The sequence below is a fragment of the Euleptes europaea genome, chromosome 4 (assembly GCF_029931775.1).
Source record: "Euleptes europaea isolate rEulEur1 chromosome 4, rEulEur1.hap1, whole genome shotgun sequence".
Taxonomy (NCBI): Eukaryota; Metazoa; Chordata; class Lepidosauria; order Squamata; family Sphaerodactylidae; genus Euleptes; species Euleptes europaea.
In genome coordinates, this window is record NC_079315.1 from 93,773,498 (window position 1) to 93,787,505 (window position 14,008).

The 14,008-nt window shown below is 48.7% G+C and overlaps 2 protein-coding genes across 2 annotated transcripts in view; one reads left to right on the forward strand and one right to left on the reverse strand.

Annotated features, from left to right (window-relative positions):
- Window positions 1-14,008, forward strand: part of SREK1IP1 (SREK1 interacting protein 1) — a 192,970-nt gene that overhangs the window by 91,228 nt on the left and 87,734 nt on the right. The gene's annotated exons all lie outside the window — the stretch shown is intronic.
- CWC27 (CWC27 spliceosome associated cyclophilin) overlaps window positions 1-14,008 on the reverse strand; it is a 134,865-nt gene that overhangs the window by 46,874 nt on the left and 73,983 nt on the right. Inside the window, exon 11 of the mRNA XM_056848620.1 lies at window positions 13,420-13,523. Coding sequence (XP_056704598.1) covers window positions 13,420-13,523 — 104 coding nt within the window. The remainder of the gene's footprint in view (window positions 1-13,419; window positions 13,524-14,008) is intronic.

Consider the following 14,008-nt stretch of genomic DNA (forward strand, 5'->3'; position numbering starts at 1 on the left):
TACTACCTTTGGTCCTTCAGCTGGAGATGCTGGGGATTGCCTGTGGGATGTTCTGCATGCAAAGCATACACTGTACCACTAACTTTTGGACCTTTTCTGAAAAGCAAATAAAGGTGATAGCAGAACAGGTAGTGTCAAAGGAAATATATGATTTCTGGGTACACTAGGGTCCAGAAACTTCCTTAAAAATAAAAATAACCACCAGCTACAATGGTCTTCAAAAGGAAACCTAACTGCTCTGGGAACATGACTCTTATGTTAGTACACAGCCTACTGTCAGCCCATCTGAAAGGGTGGACTTCTTACCTGCAATCTTCTGCTCAAAAAACAGCATGAGGTCTGGGGTAGCGCCACAAGGGACTTGAAAGTTAATGTGCATATATGAAGCCACATGCTTTTGCTATAGAAAATCTTTTTTACAGTAGCTATGTGTTATTGTTTATTTATTTTATTCAAAACATTTGTTAGCCAACTTCCTACTTCATAGGAACTCAAGGCAGCATACAGTGTAAATAATACTAAAATACTATGAACATGGTTAACACTGGTTAAAATTGATAATTTAAAACTGCTGCTAAGCAGAAGAACTAATTCGATACTGCCATGAATAACATGTCTTCAGTTGCCTACTAAAGATGGGGAGTGAGGGGGCCAGGCGCACCTCTCTGGGGAGGTTGTTCCATAATCCTGAGGCTGCCATTGAAAAGGCCCTCTCCCGTATACCCACCAGACAAGCTTCTTTGGTTGACTGGACAGTCAAGAGGGCTCCTCCCTGTGATCTTAGTTCCCGGGCAGGAACATATGGGAAAAGACAGTCCTTCGCTTACCTCGCTCCCAAGCCATGTAGGGCTTTAAAGGTCAAAAACAAAACCTTGAATTCGGCTCAGGATCTGATTGGAAGCCAGTGGAATCACTGTAGGATTTGGGTGGGTGGGTGTCACATGACCCAGGTAATGGGCCCAGACTAGCAGTCCAGCCGCAGCATTCTGCAGTAGCTGCAGCCTCTGAACACTCTTCAAGGGTAGTCTCAAGTCTATGTAACTAAATCTAGATGTAACTAAGGCATGGATCGTTGGCTAGATCAGACTGGACCAGGAACAGGCGCAGCCCCAGCCAACATTATGCAAAAGCACCCTCAACCACAGCAGCCACCTGATTTTCAAAGATAACCACTGCATTGAGTAGCATTCTGAAGCTGCAAACCTGACTTTTCAGGGGGAGTATAACCCCATCCAAGACAGGAGAGATCTCAAGTTCCTGGTCTGCCTTTTTATTAACCTAGAGCAGTGATGGCGAACCTTTTAGAGACCGAGTGCCCAAACTGCAACCCCAAACCCACTTATTTATCGCAAAGTGCCAACACGGCAATTTAACCTGAATACTGAGATTTTACTCTCCAGCCACCACCTGGAGGTTGGCAGCCCTAGTAGAGGAAGGGAAGGGGGAGGGATGGAGAAAGGAAGGAACTGGGAAAGGAAAGATAATGAAGGAACTGGAGAAGGAAGGAAGGGGGGAGGGACGGAGAAAGAAAGAAAGAAAGAAAGAAAGAAAGAGAGAGAGAGAGAGAGAGAGAGGGAGAAGGAAGGCAGGAACTGGAAAAGGAAAGAGAAGGAAGGAAGGAAGGAAGGAAGGAAGAAAGGAAGAAAGGAAGGAAGGAAGGAAGGAAGGAAGGAAGGAAGGAAGAAAGAAAGAAAGAAAGAAAGAAAGAAAGAAAGAAAGAAAGAAAGAAAGAAAGAAAGAAAGAGTGGGGTGAGGGACAGAGAGAAAGAAAGAGGAAGGAAGGAACTGGGAAAGGAAAGAGAAGGAAGGAACTGGGGAAGAAAGGATGAAAGGGAGGAAGGAAGAAAGAAGAGGGGGGAGAGGGGGAGGACGGCGGGAGACGGCAGGACTTTCTCTGGCAGACGCGCGGCTGTTGAGGGGCCGCCTGGCCCTCCGCAAGCGCCCTGAGGAGGAGGAGGCGGCAGGCAAAAACGGCAGGTGGAGAGGCATCTGAGGAGGAGGACGATGGCGGCGGCAACCTGGAGCTGGACTTTTGGGAGCCGCCTGAGGGGGATGAGGAGGAGGAATCTGGCGAGGAGGAGCTGCTGCTGGAGCCTGGAGGAGGAGGCCCGGCCTCGTTGCTGCTGGCCTCCCCCCTGCCTGTCAGCTGTTGCGGGGCAAAAGGGGCGGAAGAGGAAGAAGCCAGCCGCGTGCGTGCGAGGCAAGAAGCCTTCAGCCCTGCTGACGTGCCGACGCACGCATGGGGGGGGGAAGGTGCTGTGTTGGCGCTCTTCCCTGCCGCCCCCCTGCAGAAAAAAAGTTACATCCTGCCCTTCGTAGTGCTTAGTCAGGGAGCGCTCGGCGAGGGGGGCTGGGGGAGGGGGCTGGCGACTTTTTCGCGACTCTCCCTGATCGGAGCTGCTCTGCCCGTCCCCCCCTCCTCCTCTCCCTTTGCGCGCCTCGGCGCTGGAGCCGCTGGCACAGAGTCGCCTCCCACGCCGCCGGATTTACAATGGAGCGGCGCCGGGGTGGAGATGGGCGGGGCAGAGCCGGAAAGGCCTGAGGCTAGGAGGAACAGCTGAGCCGCGGCCGCAGCTCAGCTGAGAGAGGGAGGGGCGAGGAATAGCTGAGCCACGGCCGCAGCTCAGCTGACAGAGAGGGAGGGGCACAGACGACCCGGGAGGCCTTTTGGAGCCCACCCGCGCGTGCCGGTAGAGAGGGCTACGCGTGCTGGAGTTGGCACACGTGCCATAGGTTTGCCAACACGGACCTAGAGCATACTATCTTGTCAGAATTAAGTTTCAGCTTGTTCAGCCTCATCCAGCTCATTACTGACTCCAAGCACAGGTGTAGAAGATCAACAGCTTCCTCATGTGATGTCCCCTTTTTAGGTTTAAAATGAACGTTTCTTTTTTGGTACTAACAAAAACTTGAACTTTTTATTTCTTCTCATTTAGAAATAGGATTTTTCATACACAAAATCAGGCCAAGCATCTCAACCTCTGCATACTTCCATCATTCTTAAGGTAATTCTCAGAAACTTCAAAATGATTTAATGCAACCCATAAATTGCCTCAAGGATATCTCAAATAACCACTGTTTTTAATCCTCCCTTTATTTTCAAAGCTCAGGTTGCTTCTTCTAGTCTAAATTTTGCCAATTCACAACCAAACCATTGTTGTGATAATAAACTAGAAAGCAAATGACACCTTATCTTTTTAAAGTGGATTATTTATTTATTTTGCCTAAACCTGCATCTGTATAGGGCCCAGCTATACTGGCTGCCAATTTGAATACAACATTTACATGCAGAGACCCCAGAAACAGATTTAGAAATTTAGCCAGTAGGGTTTCTAAAGAAAAACAAAACAGCCTAACTATTCAACACTGGACAAACCAGACCAGTAAAAACTTTATGGTAAAACTTTACACAAAAAGTACCTGTCATTTATGGTACTCTTTAAGAGCAAAAAAGCTGAGTCACTGAACATCAGCTTGCATTAATTCTTCTAAGCAGAAATGTGTGCCCCAGGCTGACCTTAACATATCACCCTCTAAATCGTTTCCCACTCCCAGCAGCTCTTCTTCCCTTGTCTGAGTTTTTTAGTTAGTCTGGCCCCAATGTGGCTGGTTTTGGCACTCTTTTCCCCAAGGATGCAGAGTTCTCTCATGGTAGGATTGCTTTCTCTCATATGAATCTGCCCACTGGTTAAGATCTTCTTCAGAAGCCCTGAAACGCCTCGTCTTGCTTTCAGAAGCAAGAGGTATCAGCACCAGAGACTGGATTTTGCCTGTTATGCCACCAAGGCTCTTGTTCTTCGTAAAAATTATCAAATCTGTAGTGTTCCAGGCACCAGGGAAATAGGTTTTTATTATTTTAAACTTTCCCCGGGCCATGATGTCCCTTTTCTTGTCTGACTCGTTGATGGTTTTATCTGGGTGCTAGCCTTGTCATGATTTGTAGGCTTTTAGACGTCTTATGTTCAATTGGCTTGTGTGGCTGCTTTAATATTTTTTATGTTTTTTAGGCTGATGTTTTCGTTTCATTGTTTTAATTGAAGGTTGTATGTAAGCCACCTGAAATTTATTAAGAGACTGGGATACAAGTGTTTTAAACAAATGCATAAATGAATCTCTGATGTCCTGCTTTTGTGTGTTTAAGTCATGAGTTTATTTTATGGCCATGCACTCTGTTTCCTCTCCACCTCCACTGGGCTCAAGGGAATTCTCAATCCCTGCAGCTGCTGTGACCAGTTGCTGGTCCCTTTGCCTGGGTCTACATTCTTTGTTCACCCTTGCCATACGTCACAAACATGCTACACAACTGATTAAGTCTGTCACTGCAAGCATCTCCTTTTTCTTTAACGTAATTATTACAGGAAGTTTAAGTGACTATAAAGTTGTTAGTCTTCAATGTGCCACATGATTCTTCACCATTTTATTACAGGTAGTATATTCACTGTTTGAATTACATTTTTGAGGTCTGACTATTGCGAGGTTTCTGCCAGAGGAATTTTTACCAATTCAAAAATCCTGGGCAGTTTTGATAGTAAGATTACAAAATAAAGGCTGAAAATGTGCTTTGGTGGCTGCTGCTGCAGTAACAGAAAATACTGGCACAGATGAAGAATGAAAATTAGTGGTGTGGGGTTGGTGGAAATAAATTGCAAAAACAGTGTCATTAAATTCCTACCATTTCTGCAGCAGCTATGCATTACATGAGTATTACATTATGTGAGAGCCAGTGTGGTGTAGTGTTAGAGCATGGGTGTCAAACATAAGGCCCCGGGGCCAAATCCAGCCCCATGAGGGCTCTTATCTGGCCCGCAAGCCACCTGAGGCAGCCACCTCCGCCAGTCCTGAGGTGTCAATTATCAAAGACTGTTAAATAAACTAATAAAATGCATTTCAGGAAAAATCAAATGCATAATTATAGGATGGGGAAACTTGTCTTAGTAGTAGTGTGTGCCAAAAGGATCTTGGGGTCTTAGTGGACCAAACACAGAACATGAGTCAGCAGTGTGATGCGGTAGCTAAAAAGGCAAATGCGATCTTGGGCTTTATCAACAGAAGTATTTTTATGTTCTTAAGTATAGTGTCCAGATCACGTGAAGAGATGGTATCGCTTTACTCTGCTCTGGTCAGACCTCACAGAGAGTACTGTATTCAGTTTTGGGCACCGCAATTTAAGAAGGATGTAGACAAGCTGGAACGTGTCCAGAGGAGGCAACAAAGATGGTGAGGGGTCTGGAGACCAAGCCCTATGAGGAAAGGTTGAAGGAGCTGGGTATGTTTAGCCTGAAGAGGAGAAGACTAAGAGGGGATATGATAACCATCTTCAAGTACTTGAAGGGCTGTCTGTCAGGCTGCTATCTCGGTTTCGTTATTGCCTCTGTGTCTGCGCTGTATTGTCTGCCCCCCAAGGTCGCATACCTAGGCCTGGGAACTCAGCTCCTGGGAAACTGTATTCAGCTTATGCGTGTAATCTCCCGCCTTTCCTGCCTTATAATATCTCCCAGCTAGTGAGTCTCTCATAGCTGTCATTTTATTCGTTTGCACTGTATGCCTATTTGATCAGTAAAAGCCATCTGTTTGGACTCTATATGACTTTGTGGTGATTTCTGGTTCTGTGGGCCAAGGGCTGACATTATGACAGCTATCTCTCATCTTCTCCGTTCTACTAGCCAGGCTGGAGCCCAGGGGGGTTCGCCTGCCACTTGGATGGGAGCTGTGTAGCTCTCCAGGTGATCTACTACCCTGGAGCCCTTCTCAGAGGACCCTACTCTGTTACAAGACTTAATCGCTGAACTTTTCCGGACGACCCGAGAGGTTTGCCGCTTGAGGGGACTGGTACAGGCGCAGTGGCAATCTCTTACAGGACGTCTCTGGATGTTAACATCGGAGGATACTGATGCTCGTTTAGATCTTCAGGACTTGGATCAATTACTGGACGATGCCCGATTGGCGACTGAGGATTTACAAATATTAACTGGACTTTTGGATAATCTTATTTCTCGACAAACTCTTTCTACCATGGCGGGAGCCCCGCCGGAGGGTTTTTCCCTGATCCCGGATGCAGCCAGCTGTCAGGCTGAGGCCAAGCGAGTCGCTATTAGCACCGCTCTTCTCCTTGTGGAATGTACAAAGGACACCCCGGTAGCCACCTTGGCTCAAGTTTTGACCCCGACGTTTGGAGCCGAGGCATCCGCACTGGCGGTTCGAGTACAACCTCTGCTGGGCGGGGAACCTGACCCCATACTCTCGCTCCTCGAGACAGAACTTTTGCCGCGCATTACGGCAGAGACTGCCCTGAGACTTGAAAACGCCAAAGTTCTTGCGGATCAGCAAGCCGCCGAAGCGGCTAAGGTCGCAAGAGAGAGAGAGGCTGCGGAAGCAGCCAGGGCGGCTGCAGCAAGGATTAGGAATCAGGCGAACGTGGACACGCGCCCCAAGGACTATGTACTGGGACTGTCAGGTCTATCTTTTTCCCCGGCGTTTGTCCCGTCGCGCGCGACCCAACACGCACGCCGTTTGGCTGACCGACGTCGAGACTCAGATGAGTCTGAAGACGAGGATTTATATGGGGATAGCTCTCAATGGGCCACGAGCTTCCGAACCAGTAAGCCTCATCTTACTGGTGGCCCAAGTGAGGAGGTTCATCTTTTACGAGCCCAGAATCGGGAGCTCTCCGACCGTGTTGATCAACTCCAGGAAGTAATGGAACTTATGCTTCAAGAGAACAGGCAATTACAACAAACCCTGATAGCTCAGAGACAGCCCGTTCCGATACCGGGTCAGGGGGTACCCGTACAGCCACCCGCTAATGTGCCTGCTCCACCCTTGCCTCCTGGAGCTCCTGTTGCTCCTCCGCCCGGACCACCCGTGCAACCACCCGCTAATGTGCCTGCTCCACCCTTGCCTCCTGGAGCTCCTGTTGCTCCTCCGCCCGGACCACCCGTGCAACCGGGTCAACCCGCGCCCGGCCCTTGGAAGCAACTCAAATTGAGGACTACGTATGACGGATCTCTCGAGACTTTGCCTTGTTTCTTGCATCAAGTGGACAGTTATATGCGAGAACAAGGTCAACTTTTCCCCACGGAAGATAGCCGGGTGCGGTACGTAGCTTCCCTCCTGACAGGCAAAGCGGCTGACTGGATGGTCCTCCAGTTTGACACCCGCTCTCGTGCGATTCGTTCCCTCAACAACTTCATGACTGCCCTGAGAAGGAGGTTTGAGGACCCCTTCCTGGGGGAAAGGGCCAAAACGGAACTATTACAATTAAAACAAGGCTCTGCTACAGTTCGGGAATTTGCCGATGAATTTCAACGACTGGCAAGTAAAATTGTAGGTTGGCCCGAGACCACCCTGATCCATCATTTCAGGGAAGCCTTGCATCCTGACATTCTGAACTGGTCTTACATGCGGGGCGATCCCGATACCCTCGAAGGCTGGATCCTATTAGCCGAGGAAGTGGAAAGCCGCCGCCGTTTTATTTCTCTCGTCCGTCAAAAGCCCAAGGAGAAGGGCACCCAAAAGCCTCAACCCAAGGCACCGCTGCTCGTCCCACGAAATCCCCCACGTCCGCTCCAGGAACGTGAAGCCCGATTTCAGAGGGGTGCCTGTCTTACTTGCGGAGATATGGGCCACTTTGCAGCCGTTTGCCCACGCCGCCAGGAATTATTTCGTCCCAGCACGACAACCCGCGCCCGAGGTCGTCCACCACGCAGAGGCACCGCGGCCACCCGCAGCGCAGCTCCGGGAAGGCCCACACCCTCTGCACTCCATGCCGGGGACCCAGCCTCCCTGCCTGCTTCCAACGACCCCGCCGGGTCTCGGATTACAAGTGCCCCATTGGGGGACAGCTTTCCCTCTTCGGATGAGGAAAATCCTTGGATTTCTCCAGCCTTAAACCTGGAATCTCCCCTCGACTTGTCAAAAAACGGCTCCGGTCTGTGGTGAATGGAGCATCTCCACAGACCTCTCAGGATCTTCCTATCAAACCGAATGCTCCTACCAAAATCAAAGAAGTGGACTCCACCGTCTACGTAGATGCAGTTTTACAACAACTTAACGGAGGTCCACAAATCCCCGTCAAAGCACTAATTGACTCCGGTTGCTGTCGCACTCTCATAAGCGAAGCCACGTTTGCTGCACTCAGAGCCGACTCAGAGGCTTTACCCGCCCCCGTCCAATTTGCTCAAATGGACGGGAGCCAATTCCAGGGGGGTCCAGTTGATCACCGCACCATAGGGGTGGCAATGGGAATTGGTTCCCATTGGGAACAAATAGACTTCACTATAGCCCCTATTCGATTTGAAGTGGTCTTGGGAATTAACTGGATTAAAGGACATAGTCCCAGTATTGATTGGGAAACAAACACTATCTCCTTCGCTAGTCCCACCTGCGGCCAGCATCGGCAAAACTTTGCTCTGCCATTTCCGCCCGTTCCAGCATTAACCTCTACTGCCCCAGCACCACCGGCTCTACCCGCTGTATACCGGGACTTTGAAGATGTCTTCGACCTTAGGGAATGTGATGCCTTACCCCCCCACCGGGCCTCAGACTGTGCGATTGAAGTAGTAAAGGACTGCACATTAACCAAAAGTAAGATTTACCCTATGAGCGCTTCCGAGCGCACTGTCCTCCGGGACTTTTTGGACAAAAACCTCGCCAGAGGGTTCATTCGCCCTTCGAATGCCCCAAACTCGGCCCCCGCGTTTTTCGTCCGGAAAAAAGAGGGCGACCTTCGCCTGTGCATTGACTTCCGAAAGCTCAATGCGGTTACCCAGACCAACGCCTATCCTATCCCATTAATATCGGATATTTTGGGACAATTACAGGAAGGCCGTGTGTTCTCTAAATTAGACTTGGTGGAAGCCTACTACCGAGTCCGTATCCGCGAAGGGGATGAACACCTCACTGCCTTCTCTAGCTGTTTCGGAATGTATGAATTCCTTGTAATGCCATTCGGATTAAAAGGGGCCCCGGGGGTCTTCATGCAACTCATCAATGAAATCCTACATGACCTTCTATATCGTGGGGTGGTGGTCTACTTAGATGACATTCTCATTTATTCGAAAACTATGGACGAGCATGTGACTCTGGTCAGGGAAGTTCTACAACGCCTGCGTAACCATCAACTTTTCGCTAAACTAGCTAAATGTGAATTTCACCAAAGCAAACTCACGTTTTTGGGATACATCATCTCCCACCAAGGTCTTCGCATGGACCCCGCCAAAGTCCAAGCCGTCCTCGATTGGACTCCCCCCACCAACCGTAAGCAAGTACAGCAATTTCTGGGATTTGCAAACTTCTATCGGGGATTCATCCCTAACTTCGCCCAAGTGGCTCTACCCATTACGGACCTGCTGAAAACTAAAGGAAAAGTAAGCTCGGCTGCCTTGCCCTCCGCAAAAATCCTATGGACTGAGCAATGCCAAGCCGCCTTTCTGGCCCTCAAACGCCTCTTCACTTCGGAGCCGGTGCTACGGCATCCAGACCCAAATCAAATGTTCATTGTGCAAGTCGATGCTTCCGATGTAGCCATGGGAGGGGCTCTCCTCCAACAAGGACCGGACGGTCTTCTTCACCCTTGCGCTTACTTTTCAAAAAAATTTGCGCACGCTCAATTAAACTGGCCCATCTGGGAGAAAGAGGCCTCTGCAGTTCATCATGCACTGACTCTATGGCGGCAATTCTTGGAAGGGTCTAAAGTCCCCTTTGAGGTTTGGACCGATCACAAAAATCTAGCTGCCCTCACGGGGTCCCATAAGCTATCGGCGAAACAACAACGGTGGGCGGAGTTCTTTGCTCAGTTCCGTTTCACCCTGAAGCACGTCCCTGGGAAGCAGAACGTTCTCGCGGATGCCCTCTCCCGTTTACCACAATACCCGGTAAAACTCGAAAGACCCACCAACTCTCTGTTCACCCCTATGCAACGTGGGGCCCTACCTATGCTGGCTGTGCAAACCCGATCCCAGCATCAGCACACCTTCCCTAACTCGCAAGCTCCGCCAGCCCAACCGGCTGCCCAGCCGCCACTGCAACAGACCGGAGTTCCCGCCCCTCCTACCCCTCCGACCGCCCAGCCGCCTGCAGTCTGCGCGCCGCCGCACGTAAGCACTAGCCCTAAAACTGTTTCTCAGATCTCCATGACCGACGGGGGGGCCCCCTCCAAAATCCCCATCTCCGAGTCCTTTTTAGCTGTCCTTCGGGACCAGTGCCTTTTAGAACGTTCCGCTCATACCCTACCTCCTGGTGTTTTGGAACAAGGGGGGTCCTGGTACAAGGACTCAAAATTGTATGTACCCAAAGCTCTCCGAAAGGACGTTTTACATTTAGCTCATGGAGCCAAAACAGCTGGGCACTTTGGGTTTCTGAAGACCCTTCACTTATTGCGCAGACAGTTCTGGTGGGGGGGAATGCGTTCCGACATTGACTCCTTCATCCGCAGCTGTCCCGTTTGTGCCGCTGCGAAACGATCGCAGGGCAAACCCCCGGGACTGCTGCAACCTCTTGAAACGCCCAGCAGACCTTGGGAAGTGATTGCTATGGACTTCATGACTGATCTCCCTCTCAGTGGGGGTAAAACTGTGTTGTGGGTTGTTACTGATTTGTTTTCTAAGCAAATACATTTGATTCCATGCGCAGGGATCCCCTCTGCTCAGAAACTGGCCCGCCTTTTCGTGACGCATATCTTTCGTTTACATTCGTTTCCGCGTAAGATAATTTGTGACCGCGGAAGTGGTTTCGTTTCTAAGTTTTGGAAAGCTTTCCTCAAGTTGGTGGGGGTGGAACAGGGGTTATCTAGTGCATACCATCCTCAAACTGATGGTCAAACTGAACGTGTCAATGCTGTACTTGAATGTTATTTGCGCTGTTATGTTAACTACCACCAGGATAACTGGGTGGAACTGTTACCTTTAGCAGAATATGCCTACAATAATGCCATGCATCAATCCACAGGTTTTAGCCCGTTTTTTGCTGTGTATGGACAAGATTTCAGTCCCATCACTCCTGCAGATGATGTAGAGGGGGAGGGGAACCCCGACATTGCCTCCTGGGCACACGCCCTCCGTACCACTTGGCCCTGGCTCATTAGCAACCTCGACCGGGCCAAACGTAAATACAAAGCGCAAGCTGACAAACATCGCTCCCCCGGGGGTGATCTGCAAGTGGGTGCTTTGGTTTACCTTTCCACCAAAAATCTCCGTTCCACCCAACCGTGCCATAAGCTCAGCGCCAAATTCATTGGCCCTTTCCCCATCACTCGGGTCATAAACCCTGTCACAGTGGAACTGGCTCTCCCCAAATCCTTGAGGCGTGTGCATCCTGTTTTCCACATAAGCCTCCTCAAACCCCATGTTGCTTCTCCACAGTGGCATCCGGACCCACCGCCTGCGCAACCCATCATGGTGGGGGGGGAAGAACACTTCGAAGTCTCCAAGATCCTTGACTCCCGTGTTCACCATGGCAATCTGCAATATTTAGTCCGTTGGAAACATTTCCCCCCTGCCTATGACGAATGGGTGCGCGCACGGGATGTCTCCGCCCCCGACCTCGTCGACGCCTTTCACATTGCTTACCCGGACAGGCCAGCCCCCTTGCGAACTGGGAGGGGGCCTTGAGGGGAGCAGAATGTCAGGCTGCTATCTCGGTTTCGTTATTGCCTCTGTGTCTGCGCTGTATTGTCTGCCCCCCAAGGTCGCATACCTAGGCCTGGGAACTCAGCTCCTGGGAAACTGTATTCAGCTTATGCGTGTAATCTCCCGCCTTTCCTGCCTTATAATATCTCCCAGCTAGTGAGTCTCTCATAGCTGTCATTTTATTCGTTTGCACTGTATGCCTATTTGATCAGTAAAAGCCATCTGTTTGGACTCTATATGACTTTGTGGTGATTTCTGGTTCTGTGGGCCAAGGGCTGACACTGTCATATAAAGGATGGTGCCGAGTTGTTTTCTGTTGCCCCAAAAGGTCGGACCAGAACCAAGGGGTTGAAATTAAATCAAAAGAGTTTCCATCTAGACATTAGGAAGAATTTTCTAACAGAGTGGTTCCTCAATGGCCCAGGCTTCCTTGGGAGGTGGTAAACTCTCCTTTCCTGGAGGTTTTTAAGCAGAGGCTAGATGGCCATCTGTCAGCAATGCTGATTCTATGACCTTAGGCAGATCATGACAGAGAGGGCATCTTAGCCATCTTCTGGGCATAGAGTAGGGGTCACGGGGTGTGTGAGGGAGAAATAGTTGTGAATTTCCTGCATTGTGCAGGGAGTTGGACTAGATGAGCCTGGTGGTCCCTTCCAACTCTATGATTCTATTATAAAAGACATTATGGTAAGAGTGTTATTGTTTTAAGCATGTTTGTATTTTAAGTAAAAAGCCTGACCAAGTGACATTTCTGTCATATTGAGCCCTCAAAACAAAGGACTTCGATACCCCTGGGTTAGAGTGTCAGACTAGGATCTGGGAGACTCAAATTTGAATCCCCACTCTGCCACAGAAGTTTGCTGGGGGACCTTGGTCCCATCACACACACTCAGCCTAACCTACCACACAGGGTTGCTTTGAGGATAAAAGGGAGGAGAGGTCAATGATGTAAGTCAAATAAATCAGTAAGAATGCAGCAGTTTTTTAAGGTGTCTGAGAGCACTCAATAAAGTGCTGAAGACAATAATGCTGTCAGACAAGCAAATACATTCCGTTTGTGCATATTGTTTTTTCAGTTTGTGGGCAGACTTACATTTGCGACATTGCAATCCTATGCAGTTACTCCAATCCATTGATTTTAATAGGCTTAGACTAGAGTACCTCTGCATAGGATTGCATTGTAAGAGATGTAACCCTGGGCAAACTATACAGATGAAGAGGTAAAGTTATAGTCTCAGTTCTTAAAACCTGCCATTAAGTTATACCGATCCATTCAACATATCTTTACCCTCCCGATCAACAACAGGATCCTAAAGGCAGCTTACAACAATTTTAACGATACAAGGGGAAAAAATCAAAATAAGTAAAATAAACCCACAAAGACAAACAGATTCTGCAGCATGACCAGCAGGATAGCAATGTTCCATCCCACCAGAAGGCAGGATAAATAAGAATGTTTGTACCCAGTACCTAAAACTCAGCAATATAGGTGCTAAGAGAATGGGGGTTCCAGATATGAGGGTGCTGGAACACCCTTGGTCTCTGGTAGCTGCTTATTCGATGTGATAAAGTCAATGCATTTGGTGAGAGCCTGGAGAATGACAAAATCTTGAGTAAAATTTGTGAAGTGCCTACTCCTTATCAGAGGACTAGTGAATGAAGACAAGAACATGAGCCAGTAAGATTTGCTTTGCTTAAGAATTGCTGAACAATATAGCCTGAGGATATCTGGCATCTTCTCCCTGAGGAAATTAACCCTGTGCATCAGCACATGCTACCTTTTCTTATCTCTTACCTTCAATTTTATTCTCGTTTGGGTTTGAAGCATTTTCTTCCCTCTTTTGCTTTGCTGCTAGCAGTTCACGTTTCAGCTGGCGTGCTTCTTTCCGTAATTCCTCGCTGTAGAGAAGAATGTTTAAATTAACTGAATTTTCTTAGATTAGAAAGCCAAATCGGTGATACGAATATATAGCAATTTGTGCCTCTTAGATTAGGCCCAAAAAATGGTTTCTATTTATTTTAAAATTTTATAATGTGCCAAATTTAAAATAACCTCAATGTGGTTAAAAGGAAACTATAACGCAGTGAGAAAACTATAATTAAACACAATAAAGTACAAATTAAAGCCAATATCCTATTTGGATAGTCTAACAAGCAAGTTGGAACCACATTAAAAGTACTAAATGGAACAATGCTCAATTTTCTTCTAAACCATAGAAGCGCATAGACACGTCTCATTGGGCAGCTGTTCTTGTGGAGGCCACCCCTGAGAAGGCCTGATCTTTGTTCTCAACTAGCCTGTGTTCATACAGGAATCATTCACACATTAGAGGCAAGCCTGAGAGTATACTCGGTAGCAAATCCAACAGGAAGCTGTACCCCAG